At 53.7% G+C, this 15,661-nt stretch overlaps 1 protein-coding gene across 1 annotated transcript; it reads left to right on the top strand.

Annotated features, from left to right (window-relative positions):
- Positions 1-1,039: 1,039 nt before the first annotated feature.
- LOC116464426 (cerebral cavernous malformations 2 protein-like) lies at positions 1,040-13,669 on the top strand. The gene is made up of 9 exons (XM_032147680.2): positions 1,040-1,246; positions 1,708-1,891; positions 5,595-5,731; positions 6,996-7,131; positions 8,950-9,072; positions 9,928-9,985; positions 10,654-10,765; positions 11,469-11,607; positions 12,978-13,669. Exons 1-9 carry the CDS (start codon positions 1,040-1,042, stop codon positions 13,256-13,258), a joined length of 1,377 nt encoding a protein of 458 aa, XP_032003571.1. The 3' UTR covers positions 13,259-13,669.
- The last annotated feature ends 1,992 nt before the right edge of the window (positions 13,670-15,661 follow it).

The following is a 15,661-nucleotide window of genomic DNA, read 5'->3' as shown; positions in this document are numbered from 1 at the left end:
TCTTTCTTTCTTTCTTTCTTTTTTTTTTTTTTTGATGGAGTTTTGCTCTTGTTGCCCAGGCTGGAGTATAATGGTGCAATCTTGGCTCACCACAACCTCTGCCTCCCTGGTTCAAGCAATTCTCCTGCCTCAGCCTCCCGAGTAGCTGCGATTACAGGCATGCGCCACCACGTCCATCTAATTTTGTATTTTCAGTAGTGACGGGGCTTCTCCATGTTGGTGAGGCTGGTCTCGAACTCCCAACCTCAGGTGATCTGCCCGCCTTGGCCTCCCAAAGTGCTGGGATTACAGGCGTAAGCCACCGCACCTGGCCTAATCACCTCTTAATGTCCCCACCCTTAACACTGTTGCATGTGGGGACTAAGTTTCCAGCACATGCTTTTTGGGGGACACATTGAAACCATAGCACTTCATTTCTCTATTTATGCTCATTTCTCAGCTGTGTTGACCTTTGCAATTGAGGAAGTTTATTTTTTAGTGAAGTTGTGCATGGTGCCATTGTTTTCAGTTTTCCCAGCAGTGACTAGAAAACACTGACCATCCCTGTTTTAGAATACAGATTCTACCAAAACTAGTAGTTTTGGTACTAGTGGTTTGGGATGCCCATTGCAGGACTTTTGATGATGACCTTCACTGTAGAATAGTAGGAGATGGGGCAGCACTGTCCTCAGCCAGTAGAGATTTCTGTAAGAACCCAGGGGCCGGGCGCGGTGGCTCACGCTTGTAATCCCAGCACTTTGGGAGGCCGAGGCGGGTGGATCACGAGGTCAGGAGATCAAGACCACGGTGAAACCCCATCTCTACTAAAAATACAAAAAATTGGCCGGGCGTGGTGGCGGGCGCCTGTAGTCCCAGCTACTCGGAGAGGCTGAGGCAGGAGAATGGCGTGAACCCGGGAGGCGGAGCTTGCAGTGAGCCGAGATCGCGCCACTGCACTCCAGCCTGGGTGAGAGAGCGAGACTCCGTCTCAAAAAAAAAAAAAAAAAAAAAAAAGAACCCAGGACTCTCTTCCTAGAGTTGGGCCTCCACGTGAGCCGGAATGGAGACCCATGGGCCTGGTGGCCTGAGTATGAAGCACTTGGTTTGTGCTCTCGGCAGTAGTGATGGTGGTGTTGGCTCAGCTCCCATTTCTCATGGCATTTTTTTCTTCACTTTCTTTCAGTATTTAGGTCAGTTAACGTCCATACCAGGATACCTGAATCCCTCCAGTAGGACTGAAATCCTGCATTTCATAGACAATGCAAAGGTAACCCTATCCTCTTAACCCTGTGCACTAGCCCTCAGCCCCCACCAGCCCTTGGTCCCTGTACTCTTGGCCTCGTGGCTGTGAGGAATGAGCCAGTCCCATCACATTATGGGTACACTTGGCTCTTGGCCATAAAGACTATTCCTTAGTATGGATATTAACTTGATTCTCAAGTCTTGCTCCATGTGATTTTGGGCTGTTTCCAAAATTTACATTTTCAAGATATTTCAAACCACGTGCTGTAAGTCTGAATCTGAAGGCAGTGTCAGAAGAATCTCCCAAATGGTTTGAATACATTGGTGTCCCTGGAATAAGCACTGTTCTGAGGGGAATAACACTGACCTTATTCACTCAGTATTTGTCACATGTGTGACATCGGCCAGCACAATATTCTCAGGAGAAGCACCCCATGCCGGTTGACAGCTGAGTTTGCATTTCTGACGCCCTGTGGTTCCTTCCAGAGAGCCCACCAGCTTCCGGGACACTTGACTCAGGAGCACGATGCTGTGCTCAGCCTGTCTGCGTACAACGTCAAGCTGGCCTGGAGGGACGGGGAGGATATCATCCTCAGGGTGCCCATCCATGACATCGCCGCTGTCTCCTATGTTCGGGATGACGCTGCGCACCTGGTGGTCCTGAAGACAGGTACAGGAGGTCAGGGGTCAGGAGGGTCCTTGTCCTAAGGAGTACATGTGTGAATTTTATGAAGTTCTGGAGACAGTTTTTGCAGCTTCGTGTTGGGTGCTGCTGTTTGTCATGACCAATAATTGTCTTTCCTGTCTCTGAGATCAGCCAGAAGAGGGCTTGAGATCAGTTACCAGACACTGGGGGTCACTGTCACACTAAGAGCCTTTGGGGACTCAGTAATACTGGGATACAGTATTTAGGACTGGTATCCTGTTCCTCTGCCCGGCGGGGCTCCTATTGACTCCCTCTGGGTACAGTGGAGTTGCCCCTCTGCCCATGTGTGGTGGAGCCTAGAGAGAGTGCAGTGGGTAGGAACCTCACCTCAGCTTGACTGACATTTTGAGCTCTGCACAGTGTCCTCAAACCTGGGACAGCAAAGATGAGACCCAGACCTCCCAGGAGCTCTTGGTCATGGAGGTTACTCTTTGTGTGTCCTTGCTGTCTGCTGCTTTCACAATGGGATAGAATTGGGCAGAATGTTATTTTTTGGCTGTGGTGAGTACAGTGCTGCCTCACTGGACCCTAGCCCAAACTGCCCATTAATTTCCAGCAGCTTCCAGCCCAGGCCTTCAGGCCACTGAGGATGAGGGGAGAGACCATGGTTCACCCTCCCTGCATTTTGCCCCTGAGTTTCGAGGCTGGCGTTGCAGTGGGGACAGTATCCTGGGCCCCTTGGATCTCTGCTGGTGACTGGGTTGATCCCAAAGCCTTTCATTTCCAGAGGGCCAGTGGCAGGGTGTGAAGGGGTCACAGTGGGTCTGCCTAGACCACACACTGTGTTTTAGGTAGCAGAGAGGGGAAGTTGTTGTTCCACTTAAGGTCAGTAGTTCATTGAGAATCTGGCGAGTGTGTTCATTATTGACCCCTTGAGCCATGAAGCTGCCAGCTTGAGTGCGCTCTTGAGAGCAGTCCACAGAAAGCCTGTGAGTCTAGATGCTTGGGGTTGCTGTGGTCACAAACTACACAGGGAACACTGGCGGGGTTTATGAAGGTGGCTGTTGCTCTATTTTGTTCTCTGTGTAGCAATAGCTTAGACTTGTGTACACCCTCCCCAACACAGGCACACACCACACCTACACACATGTACATTACTCACCCTATCTGGCTTAGAAGGCTGGCTTGGTGGCTACTTCCAGCCATACTGTCCGACACCATGGTGACCCTCTTGTTTTTCTACCTTTGGACCCTGTGGGAGGCCTTAGGCCTGGGACATCCTTAGGGACAAGGAGTGAGGAGACTGGTTTCTGACTGGCTTCTTGGAGGTGTTTCAAGCTGGTAGGGAGGGGAGATAGGCTCCCCCCTTTATTTCTTCTGCTGCATGACAGTTTCTCAGCTTTACTTATTAGAAAACATTGCTAAAGGAAATGGATAACAGATTTTTTTTAATGGAGAGAGAATGAGCGCTATAGGAGAAACTTTCCAAAAATAGATGAAAAACAGGACCTCTGGTCTTTGAGAGAACTTTTGGTTTAAAGGAAGAGAGTGAATCCCTGTGTCCTGGGGGCCATCTTCCTTGTTTTTGCGGATACACTGGAGCAGTTGTGTGTCCCCTGTGTTACATGAGGCATGCTGTGTTTATTTTTTAATTTTTAAAATATTTTAAAATTTTTTGTAAGGATGAGGTCTCTCTATGTTGCCCACGCTGGTCTTGAACTCCTGGCCTCAAGCAATCCTCCTGCCTTCGCCTCCCAAAGTGTTGGGACTATGGGCATGAGCCACTGCACTGGGCCGCCATGCTGGGTTTAGGATTAGGAATCCAGAGTTCTCAACATAAGAGACTAGCAGGTGAATAGCTAACATTTACTTGCTGCCTGCTATGTGCAAGCAAGTCTCTGTGCCTCTTTGGACCAAAAGTACCCTGGTATTTGGTATAGCACAGGAGTGGGGAATTTGGGGGCCAGGTCTAGCTGCAATAGGGTCCATGTAGCAGGAACTGCTTGGAGGGTGGTGACTTGAGTTGGTGCCAGATGAGGCAGGGTCACCCGTGCACCCATGGTAGCACTTCCTGGATGATACAGGAGAGGCACACAACTGGCTGCCCGCATCCTTAGGCTGCCCGCTCTGCTTCCTTGAGAACTGCCACAGGCACACACCAGGGAGGCAACATTTAAAAAATGTTTAAAAGGTAGAGATTTCTTACCAAACTCATATCAAAAAAGAAAAAAAGTAAAATTTTTTTTTTTTTTCGAGACAGAGTCTCGCTCTGTCGCCCAGGCTGGAGTGTAGTGGTGTGATCTCAGCTCACTGCAAGCTCAGCCTCCTGAGTAGCTTGGACTACAGTCTCCCGCCACCACGCCTGGCTAAATTTTTGTATTTTTAGTAGCGATAGTATTTCACTGTGTTAGCCAGGATGGTCTTGATCTCCTGACCTTGTGATCCGCCCGCCTTGGCCTCCCAAAGTGCTGGGATTACAGGCATGAGCCACCGTGCCTGCCTTTTTTTTTTTGGAGACGAGTTTGGTTCTTGTTGCCCAGGCTGGAGTGCAATGGTGTGGTCTTGGTTCACTGCAACCTCCACCTCCTGAGTAGCTGGGATTACAAGCATGAGCCACCATGCCCAGCTAATTTTTTTGTATTTTTAGTAGAGACGGGGTTTCACCATGTTGGCCAGGCTGGTCTTGAACTCCTGACCTCAGGTGACCCACCTGCCTTGGCCTCCCAAAGTGCTGGGATTACAGCCATGAGCCACTGCGCCTGGCCAATTATTTTCAATAATATATTTTATTTACCCCTCCGTACCCAAAACATTATCACCTCAGTATATGATCAATATAAAAATCGTTGAGCTACATAGCATTCTTTCTTTGCCTACCTCTGAAACCCTGTGTATAGTTTGCACGCACACTTTTCAATGTGGACTCATCACATTTTGCATACTCAGTAGTCCTGTGGCCAGTGGCTGCCATAGGGACAGAGCAGTCCCAGGAGTCTCACTGTGGGGTTTGAGGTACAGTTCCTTATGGAGCCCTTGTCTCTGTGCATGTGCCCACTTTGCGTCTGGCCTGGGACGGCCTTCCTCTCCCTCCTGAGGCTGGCCTGCCCTCCGACACCCTGGCACTAGTGGCACTTCTAGATTTTGTTTTCAGTCCTGAAGTCCTCCCAGGGTGGTCCGAACTGCTGGTGAGAGCCCTGCTTCCTGGGGATTGGCCTCCCTTCTGCCATCAGGAAAACCACTGAGTTGCTCCATGTATTTCAGGAGAACCTCATTTGTCTAGGGAGGCGATGGGTAGGATGTTAGAAACAAGGGCACTGGGGTCTGACCATCTAGATTGTGCAGCTCACACACCCTCAGGCCCGGCCTTTCACCTCCCCATGCCTCAGTTTACCCATCTGTAAGAAGGGAACTCCCTCAGAACACATGGAAACCTCCTGGAGGTGACTGTTCTCAAGGTTGTATATGTGGTCTATTGTACATGAACTTGAAGCGTGTGAAACTGCAGGATGACATGCAGCTCTGGTGCCCTTGGAGCTCAGGGGTCGCGTGTTCCCACCCTTGTTTAGAGAAGCGAGGTGTGTCTGGTGCAGGCCTGGGTCGTTCTGTGGGTGCCTGAGCCAGGTAAAGATCCTCTCAGCCTGTTGCCATAGCAGCCTCAGCTGTTGCCTCAAGTGCCCCCATGCCTGCCCTTCCACTGCACTAAACTGAGACGGTGTTGACTTCTCAGCCCAGGACCCAGGGATCTCCCCCAGCCAGAGTCTGTGTGCGGAAAGTTCCAGAGGCCTCAGTGCAGGCTCCCTGTCGGAGAGTGCAGTTGGGCCCGTGGAGGCATGCTGCCTGGTCATCCTGGCTGCAGAGAGCAAGGTGAGACTTTCTCGCCCCACTTACTCAGAACTGGCTCCTCCCAAACGCTGCTGATGGCCAGCCCCACCCGTGGCCCCACCCTGGCCACACCCAGCACAGTGCTGGGCACTGCCCTGGCCCCAGCTACTTCCTCTGCCGTTGCTTGTCCCCGCCTCACCCTAGTCCCCACCCAGCCCCACCTCTCTCTGCTCAACCCTGCCCCAGGCATTGCCCCCATCCTGGCCCTGCCCACAGCTCCTCTACCCATGGCTGCATCCCAGGTCCTGCCCCAGGCCCAGGCTCCCCACCAGTCTCCACCCCTATGCTTTCTGACTCTCCTATCTCCAACCCCCAGCAACTTCTCTGAGACCACCTGGCCACTGAGCTTTTTGCTTATCATTCTTCAAGGTGCGCCCACGCTGATGGGCGGGCAGCGGCGGTCAACTGCCTGGGGGCTGCATCCTAGACCTGCCTGGTGTTCAGGACTGTGCTTGCAGATTCCTCATGACCTCAAAGAGCCAAGGGCTGGGCCCTTGTAGGCTGGGGTTTGGGGCTTCCTCAGCCACCCAGTAGCTGTGGGGCCATGGCAGTCACTTAACACCTTTCTGTTTAATTTCCGTATCTGTAAAATGGATACTAGTGACCACCCACCTTAAATAACCTCTAATGAGCATTTCTCAGTGTTGGTGCTACTGTCATTTTTAGCCAGATAATTTTCCATTGTGGGAGGCTGCCCTGTGCATTGTAGGGTGTTGAGCAGCATCCCAGCTTCTCCCCTTGTGACAGCTGAAAATGTCTCCAGATATTGCTACGTGTCCCCTGGGTGGGGTACAAAAATTGCCCCAGTTGAGAGCCTCTGCTTTAGACAGCACACTGTTATAAAACTGTTTTATAGCTGTTAGAAATGCCTCCGGGTGGGCTGTGATACTGATGGTATCTCCTCTCACCTCTTTCCTGGGCTGGGATAGGGTTGTGAGGGTGTTGATAGGTCAGGCTAATGGAAAGAGGACGTTGGGCTGGCAGCTAACACTTGTGCCCTGCACAGTCCCCTCACACTTGGAATACCACCTCTGGGCCATGTGGCAGTCCTAGATAGAGTCCTGGGACAGTTGGCTGGGTCTCTCTTTTGACACCCGTTTGGGTGAAAGGCAGAGGGACACGTTCTGGCATCCACTCTTCATTCATGTTTATTGAGCATCTGGGCTGCCCCAGGTATCCTGGAAGCCGCCTGGGAAGGCGCAGTCTCCAGCCAGACTGACCGAGCAGCTGCTGTCCCCCACTGCAGGTTGCTGCGGAGGAGCTTTGCTGTCTGCTAGGCCAGGTCTTCCAGGTTGTTTACACGGAGTCCACCATCGACTTTCTGGACAGAGCGATATTTGATGGGGCCTCTACCCCCACCCACCACCTGTCCCTGCACAGCGGTATGTTGAGTGAGAGTGGGCAGCGGGTGGGAGCAGGGACAGGAGGGGCTACTGCAGTGGCCCCCAGCTCCCCATGAGTTACTCCTGGAATAGCGCAGTTACTGCCGTGACATGGTGGCCTTTTGTTTCCAAACTTTGCTGTTCACATTAGCCCATAGGGTTTCATGAAGGCAGAAATGTCACCTGTCCTTGAGCGAGTTGCACCAGGTCAGCACGATGGCTTCCTGGAATAAATTTGGGGTCTGTGAACACTTTTTTGGAACCACTTGTGGCTAAAGTCACTTCAGTTAACTCAGAACAAAGAGCCTGGAGAAGGCTCCTAGCATTGGGGCCTGTGATGGAATTGGGGAGGCTGAGAGTGGGTCTGGGAAGCCTCCTTTTCAGTATGCCCAGACCATGGCTGCTCTTAATGTGAAACTTCTTCCAGGACCATGGCCAGACCCATGGGAAGCTGCTCAGGCTGCCCTGGGAGGCCAGCTGGCAGTGGTGGAGCAGTGGCAGACGGGGAAGAATGGAAGGTACCCCAGAGCTGCCTCCTCCTGCATGGCCCACACAGCATTTTCAGGAGTCTGTTAGTCCATTGAAAACACTTCATCAGCAAGCTCACTTGAGTTAAGTCTTCAAAAACATCATCTGTTTTTCAGATCTATTACTTATTGAGGATTAATGGGTTATGTAAATGAGGTGCATAAAAAGCTGTTGGAGGCTGGGTGTGGTGGCTCACGCCTGTAATCCCAGCACTTTGGGAGGCTGAGGCGGGCGGATCACCTGAGGTCGGGAGTTCGAGACCAGCCTGACCAACATGGAGAAACCCCATCTCTACTAAAAATACAAAAAAAAAAAAAAAAAAAAAAAAAAAAGGCTGTTGGAAACTGTGGCTTGTTGAATACAATTTCTTCTTTTTATGGAGATAAGTCCCAGCCCTCTGCCCTTTCCCCAGTAACTCGCACATCTCAGTGAAGAGAGTAAATGGTGGAGAACCCTAGGGAAGCCTGTGCTGGTGTAAGGTTGCTCCTCAGTGCCTCGTCCTTCCCTTTCTTGCTGCTGGTGCCAGAGCCCTTTGTGGGCACCGCACGCCCTGTGTTGGCCCAGCAGCTGCAGAGAGGACAGCTGCTGAGCTCTCAGGCATCCTCTCCATCTCATTTAGTCCTTGGTGGCCCAGTGAAATAGGTGCAATCTTCATCTCCATTTTAGAGATGGGGAAGTGGAGGCTTAGAAGTCAGCAGCTTATCCAGAGGAATGTACCGTATGAGTAGCAGATGATTTATCGAGCTGTAATTAAACATTCAGTTTTAGTGTGATTGGTTTGGCCCTCTTACTTTAAAATTCCCAAAGGGCCTTTTTTTCTTTAATAATTTTTTTTACTGAGAAGTACACAAGTCAATACATATACAGTTGAATGAATTTTCATAAAGTAAACACATCATGTAACACCACTACTGGGGGCTTCTGAAGTGGGCTTCTTCCCCTGCCAGCCTTTCCCAAGACCTCCCCGTGGGATCCACACACAGATGTGCACATGTTACTCACACCCATACGCACATGCATGCATTCTCTGCTTATTTCTGCCTTGGAGTTTTGCTTGCTGTGTTCTCTCTACTACAGCTATGCCAAAACACAGCAGCATAAACAGCAGAAATATATTCTCTTATAATTCTATACGTTAACAGTCCAGTGTGGGTCCCACTGGGCTAAAGTTGAGGTGTCCACAGGGCTGGTTCCTTCTGGAGGCTCCAGAGAAGAAGCCATTTCCTTGTCTTTCCAGCTCCTAAAGGTGGCTACATGCCTTGGCTCATGGCCCTTCCTCTGTCTTCACAGCCAGCCACGTGACCTCTTCCACAGTCACATCTTCCTTTGACTCTCAGCTTCCTCTGCATTTCGGGACTCTTGAAATCACATTGAGCCCACCCAAATTCTCCAGGGTCATCTCCCTATTTCAAGGTCAGCTGATTAGCATCCTTTACTCCCCTTTGAAATTGGTAACATATTCACCAATTCCAGGGATTAGGATGTGGACATCTTTGGGGGGGTCATTATTCTGCCCTCCATACTTACCTTGTTCCTAGTGCCAGAAATGTCCCTTTTATCTCCCAGCCTCTCCCTCTGCTTCCATTTAAAATCTTACCCTTTCCGCAACACTCACCTGCCTCGCTCACAAAGCTTTCACTCACTGCCTGTGCTGGTGTGAAGTGTGCCTTCCTCAGGTTTGAAATAGCAAATTACAGTCTGTGTCACACGGACCTAATGTCATTTGTTGAATGTAGCTGCTCAGTGCCAGACCCTTTGCTGGTCTGAGGGTCTTGGGAATCCTGTGGCTTCGCTGGGTTCAGGTGGGGAGTCAGACTGCCCGGCTCTGACTGTGGTTTCGGCTGTGTGACCTGGGCCAAGTTGCGTAACCTCTCTGACTTACTTCCTCGTCTACAAGTGAAGACAGGGGTGATATGTGCCTGGGTTAAAGGAGACAAAGCCCCAGCAACCCTGCCTGGCACATGAGTGATACCTCAAAGACAGCTTTTGTTGGCTCTGGCCATGGGTGAATGTGGACTTCAGCCCAGCCTGCAGCAGGATTTGCATTTGCCAGGATCCCCAGGAGGGGTGTATGTGGGCTCAAGTCTGGGAAGCCCTGCCCTGAGGCACACAGCACATTCCAGAGTGCGGGCAGCTTGATGAAGGACAGCAGGGTCCCTGAAGGCCAGGGCTGCCGCTGTCTCCTGTAGATAAGCAGTGGGCTGGACTCAAAATGCCTCCCCACTGTGTCCCTGAAAGTCATCTTAGTTTTCTGCATCTTCCTTACAGATGACTCTTCTACAAAAGTGGACATTAAGGAGACCTACGAGGTGGAAGCCAGCACTTTGTGAGTGCACATGCCACCAAGCCCTGCGGTGGGACATGCACCAAATGCATTGCCCAGTGTTGTCCAGGCTGCAGCCAGTCAGCTCCCCCATCTCAGCTCACCCTTGCTAAGCCATCCCCAGACCCACTGTCCCCAGCTTAGTGAATGGCTGAGGCCTGGCTTGCCGCCCTCTCCTCGTAGACTTCTAGAGCCCTTGCTGTCCCTTTGGTTTCTCCCTGCCTACCTTCCCATGGCCTCCTAAGAGTGAGCTTGTAATAGGCATGTTGGATGGAGCTGTTCCCCTGCCCAAGCCTGCCAAGGCGCTGGCCTTCCAGCCCATCTCTGCCACCGCCTGGGGCTCTATAGTAGTTCACCCTCTCTCGCTGTCCATTCCTGCCACCTCCCCAACCCCGGCTCCTTCCCCCTCCCAGCAATGCTGCCCACTGCCTTGACCTATGTACTCCCTCCCTTCACTCGGAGCCCAACTCAGAGCCACACCCCTGGGGAGCCCCAGGACCAGACCAAGCTGACCACCCGGCACGCCTGGCCAGCTCTCCTCTCATCATCATCACTTACATTCCTCTGTTCAAGGACAGGGACCCACACACACGGCATGGATTAAGTTTCCTGAAACGTGTGGGATGGAGGGTCGGGAAAGCCACCTGCTCACGTACCACATTCTTTCGCAGCTGCTTCCCTGAATCTGTGGATGTGGGTGGTGCGTCACCCCACGGCAAGACCATCAGTGAGAGTGAGCTGAGCGCCAGTGCCACTGAGCTGCTGCAGGACTACATGCTGACGGTAGGCCTCCACCGCAGGGACGCTGGGCTGCATGAGGGAGAGTGCCCCAGGGAGGATGGGGGAAAGGGGAGGAGGAGGAGGAGGAGGAGCAGTGCAGGGCAGGCTGCAGTGAGTGAGGTCACCTAGAGCACTCTTGGTCAATTTTGCTCACATCACTGCCTTTTCCCGGGGATAGTCTAGGAGAGCATGAGTCAGTGGGGCTGAGTTGGGAGTGCTGTGGCCATCAGGGCTGGACTGTGGGCCTGTGCTTTGGGTCCTGGGGGAGGGGAGGGAACGGTGGCCCCTCCAAGGCCACATGGCCAGACATTTTTATCCTCCCCATCTTATATAGTTCTGTCATTAAAAACTCAAGTCTTCCTGATCTGCCTGTGTGTCTGTGTGTAGCCTAAGGGCACAGGCATTGGCCCCGGGCCAGGTTGCCAACTTCCACCCTGCCCTGCTGGCTCCTGTCCCTCAAGTGCACTCTGTGTTTCAGCTCAGGAGAGTGGAGCTGCCCAGGTGCCTTGGTCTCCTCTGGGTGGCCCCGTGCCAGGCCTGGTAGGATGGGGACACATCGTGGGCATTCTGATGCCCCAGCCTGTGCAGAGGTGAAGCCAGAGACAGCTGGTGCTCCGGCTGGGGTTAGTGGCTGTGGCAGGGTGGGCCCGACTGCCGACTCTTGCCCACTGTGCCCAGCCCTGCACCTGGCTCTGCTCTCTTGCAGCTGCGCACCAAGCTGTCGTCGCAGGAGATCCAGCAGTTTGCAGCGCTGCTGCACGAGTACCGCAATGGGGCCTCTATCCACGAGTTCTGCATCAACCTGCGGCAGCTCTACGGGGACAGCCGCAAGTTCCTGCTGCTTGGTGAGTGGGCCCTGAAAAGAGGGTGGCTTGTCCAAACCTGGCTTGGGGAGGCTGATCCCTCCTGGGAATGTGCTCATGGACCCCTCAGTGGGTGCAGCAGGGGCTCCATCAGGGATGGGAGATTTGAACCAGAGATGGTCATGAGAGCACAGTCCAGAGATCGGGGTATCTGCCGTGATTAGTCAGAAAGGCTTTTCCCAGGTACTGTTGGGGGCCCACCAACAGGCCTTCATTCTCCTGGGAACTCAAGCTGAGCTGGGTGGGCCCTGCCAGGAAGCAGCAGAGATGCCCCTGGAGCAGGGCTGGGAGTGAACACAACACTGAGATTTAGGAGAAGAGTGCTGGAGGAGCCAGAGAGGCATGGGTTTTGGTGAATGTGTAGGAGTTGAAGGCGGAAGGACCAGCGTTTGCCAAGACCCCCAAAATGCTCGGCACATTAGGTCAGTGCGGCTAGAGGGCTGTGTGGTCTGAGCAGCAGAGTTGGATATTGGCCCCACACCTCTCAGGGGCAGTGACTTAGCTGTGGTTTCCCTCTGCCAACACTTAGAACACAGCAAGTTGGCAGTAACGTGTTACTAGTAGCCAGTTGAAGGCTTCTGGGTCCTGGGCCTGTTTTCCCTGCAAACCAAGGAAGGTGGGTTTGTTACTGTCATACCGACCTGGCAGTGGCAAACGTGGGTTGCCTGCCCAGGGCTCCCCGCTCTTAGGAGCGTGAAGGGCTGGAGGCTGGGGCAGCCTGTCTGTACAACAGGTTCTGTCTAAGCAGTGCCTGCCCCTTCTGTGCTGGGCCCTGCGTCGCCTCCTGGCATGGGACTCTGTCTGCCCCTCCACAGCGGGGAGTAGAGATTCTGAGAGACACACTAGGCTTCCTGAATAAGAGGGCAGCCCTCTGAGTTGGGGCGGTCACCCAGGTCATGGCAGGGAAACAGTGGACTTTGGCATGAGGCCTGCCTCTGAGGATTGCACCCTTGTTGCCGGGTGCCAGCAGGCGGCTTTGAGGACTGCTCTGGGCCTCAGCTTTCCCCACTGTAAAATGGGGACTTTGTGAGGATTAATAGAGAATGAGAGGAGGCCACAGGTTCTTGGCCTGTGCTGGTGCCTTGAGGCCAGGGAGTGTGCATGTGGCAGAGGCAGTAAGCTGTCAGGGCCAGCAGCAGTGTCTGTCAGAGTTGAGATTTTAGCCAAACTGTCTGGCCCCAGGAAGCATGATTTCAACCAGGATGCTAGATGCAGTGAGCATGGCATCAGGGTCCCCAAGGCCATGCACCAGGGGCAGCTGTGGCCCTGTCAGGGGGCTTTGAGCCCTGAGAGAAGAGCTGAGTGGGCTGAGCCGAACTGGAGATGCCATTCTGAGTGTTGTGTGTCTGCAGGTCTGAGGCCCTTCATCCCTGAGAAGGACAGCCAGCACTTCGAGAACTTCCTGGAGACCATTGGCGTGAAGGATGGCCGCGGCATCATCACTGACAGCTTTGGCAGGCACCGGCGGGCCCTGAGCACCACATCCAGTTCCACCACCAACGGGAACAGGGCCACGGGCAGCTCTGATGACCGGTCGGCGCCCTCAGAGGGGGATGAGTGGGACCGCATGATCTCGGACATCAGCAGCGACATTGAGGCACTGGGCTGCAGCATGGACCAGGACTCAGCATGATGGACAGTGGATGGCGGGGGCACCCACACCTTCCGCACAGTTGTCGTAGGCCTTCCCAGAAGGAGCTGCCCACACCTGCGTGTCAGCCCTTGGTGGTGGCCAGGGAGAGGCTCCAGGCGCAGATGGCCCCGGGCGGCCCAGGTCCTCTACTGTGAAGGAGCAGGGAGCTGCCGAGGGACACGAGCCCCATTGCGGGGTGGAAGGCTCTTTGCCTTGTCCACCAGGGCTCAGCCAAGCCCTGCAGCGTGTCCCCGCTCGGGGAGGGCCTGGCCGAGCTGGCAGGGAGAGCCAGTCTGTCGGCTGGGCCCTTGGACAGCCGTCAGTTTTGCACATGATGTTCCTATTGTAACTCTCAGAGACCTTAAAAAGAAGTTTACTGCAATGTGAATAATTTAATCTCTGGTTGCCAAGTATGTTTCTGATCCAGTTGGGTGAAAGCCATTGGTGCCAGGAGGGGTGTCCGCTCTAGTCTCTGTCCCTGGGTCCCCATCTGCCCTGCAGCACCTGGGACTCGGCAGTGGTCCCTGGGGGCTGGGGTGGAGGCGGCAACAGGCTCTTGTGCCACAGGAAGGACTTGATTTGGACTTGAGCAGTGTGGATGTGGGGCAGGAGCGAGTGTTCTGAGGCCTTTCGTGGGCAGCGTGTGTGGGGTAGCGTGTGTGGTGTGTGTTGGGGGAACCTTGATCTTTACATCCCGTGCACTGAATCCTTCAAGGTCACTGGCTGTGCCCTGCACCCCCCCTCCCCCCAACCCCATGCTGCAGGTGTTTTCCTCAAGCAGCTTGCACTACCCCGTGGAACAGAAATGCTATCTGAGATCTTGTCACCTTGGAGCCTGGGGGCTGGGTCTTCAGAGGCCAGTGTGCAACTCTGCTGACCCTCCCTGTGCCTTCATTGTGGGCCTGTCTCCATCCCTGTCCCGTGAGCTCTTCTCCCCAAACCCTGTTGGCCTTGGTCTTGCCTATACCTTTTGGGCTTTTACAAACCTTCCTTGGATATGGGAAGGGGAGGAGAGGTGACCTGGGTCAGGTTGTCCTGAGCCTCTCCCTCTACCAGAGAGCAACCACACCCCTGCTGAGACCCCCAAGGGGACAGACATCTAGGAAGGAGATTGGCTGTCACATCTCCCTCCTGCCCAGGCTGGGGACCTAGCCTTGCTGGATGGAGGGGCTGCATGTCAGGCCCCAGGGCTTCTCTGGCCCAGGCTTGGGGAAGCAGGGAGAGCCTCTGGGGCTCCATGGACACCCTGATTGTGTCCAGGCCAAGCCAGAGGATCTGGAGTATCTCAGGCACCTTCCTGAGTAAGGTGGACGGGGTTTGTATGGTATCACAGCTTCTGGACAGGAAGGGGCCTGGTCGGTGTCTTTTTGTTTGTGTGTTTGGTTTTGTTTTGTTTTCTCAAGACGGAGTCTCACCCTGTTGCCCAGGTTGGAGTGCAGTGGCGCGGTTTTGACTCACTGCAGCCTGCACCTCCTAGGTTCAATCGATTCTCCTGTCTCAGCCTCCCGAGTAGCTGGGACTACAGGCGCCTGCCACCACGCCCGGCTAATTTTTGTATTTTTAGTAGAAACAGGGTTTCACCATATTGGCCAGGCTGGTCTCAAACTCCTGACTTTGTGATCCGCCTGCCTCCCAAAGTGTTGGGATTACCGGCGTGAGCCACCGCAGCCAGCCCTGGTCAGTGTTTTATGGGTGAGTTTTCCCACTGTACTGGGATGTTGTAGAGCTGCTTACTCATGGGACCCCAGGTCAGGGCAGGCAGCAGGCTCTTTACTGTTGACACTGTCTCTTAAGTTTACATGAAAATGGACATGCCCTGGAAGCATCAGGAGAGGCTGAGGACGAACCACACAGTCTCCTGGGCTCTTGCCCCCTACCAGAGCCCGCCCTGTGCCAAAAGGGTCAGTGTCCCCCTTCCATCCCATTGGTTGAACATGGCCTTGCATGGGCCTTCTGTGTGGAGTGTCAAAGGAACCACATGCCTGCCCCTCCAGGGTCCATCCCAGATGTGGCCCCCATGCTGCAGTCACTGGTCTTTGCTAGCAGAAAGAGTAGAGGACATGGAGCAGATAAGGGACACCAGAGGGTAATGAGGGGACACCAGAGAGTAATGGACATCAGAGGGTGGTGACAGGACACCAGAGGGCAGTGAGGGGACACCAGGAAGTAATGAGGGGACATCAGGGAGTGATGGGACACCAGAAGGTGATGAGGGGACACCACAGAGTAATGGGACACCAGAGAGTAATGAGGGGACACCATAGGGCAGGAGGGGACACCAGAAGGTGATGAGGGGACACCAGAGGGTGGTGAAGGGACACCAGAGAGTAATGAGGGGCACCAGAGGGCGATGAGGGGACATTAGAGGGTGATGAGGGGACACCAGAGGGCAGTGAGGGGACA

This window comes from Hylobates moloch, unplaced genomic scaffold (assembly GCF_009828535.3).
Source record: "Hylobates moloch isolate HMO894 unplaced genomic scaffold, HMol_V3 SCAFFOLD_651, whole genome shotgun sequence".
Taxonomy (NCBI): domain Eukaryota; kingdom Metazoa; phylum Chordata; class Mammalia; order Primates; family Hylobatidae; genus Hylobates; species Hylobates moloch.
The sequence above is the reverse complement of the archived record's forward strand: the minus strand, read 5'-3'. Positions and strand labels throughout refer to the sequence as shown.

Bases quoted from the DNA above. Each gene is read 5' to 3' on its own strand.
- LOC116464426 (XM_032147680.2), top strand. From the start codon at position 1,040: ATGGAGACCCATGGGCCTGGTGGCCTGAGTATGAAGCACTTGGTTTGT. The intron at 9,986-10,653 runs GTGAGTGCACAT...ATTCTTTCGCAG, and splicing joins GAGGTGGAAGCCAGCACTTT to CTGCTTCCCTGAATCTGTGG. The intron at 10,766-11,468 runs GTAGGCCTCCAC...GCTCTCTTGCAG, and splicing joins TGCAGGACTACATGCTGACG to CTGCGCACCAAGCTGTCGTC.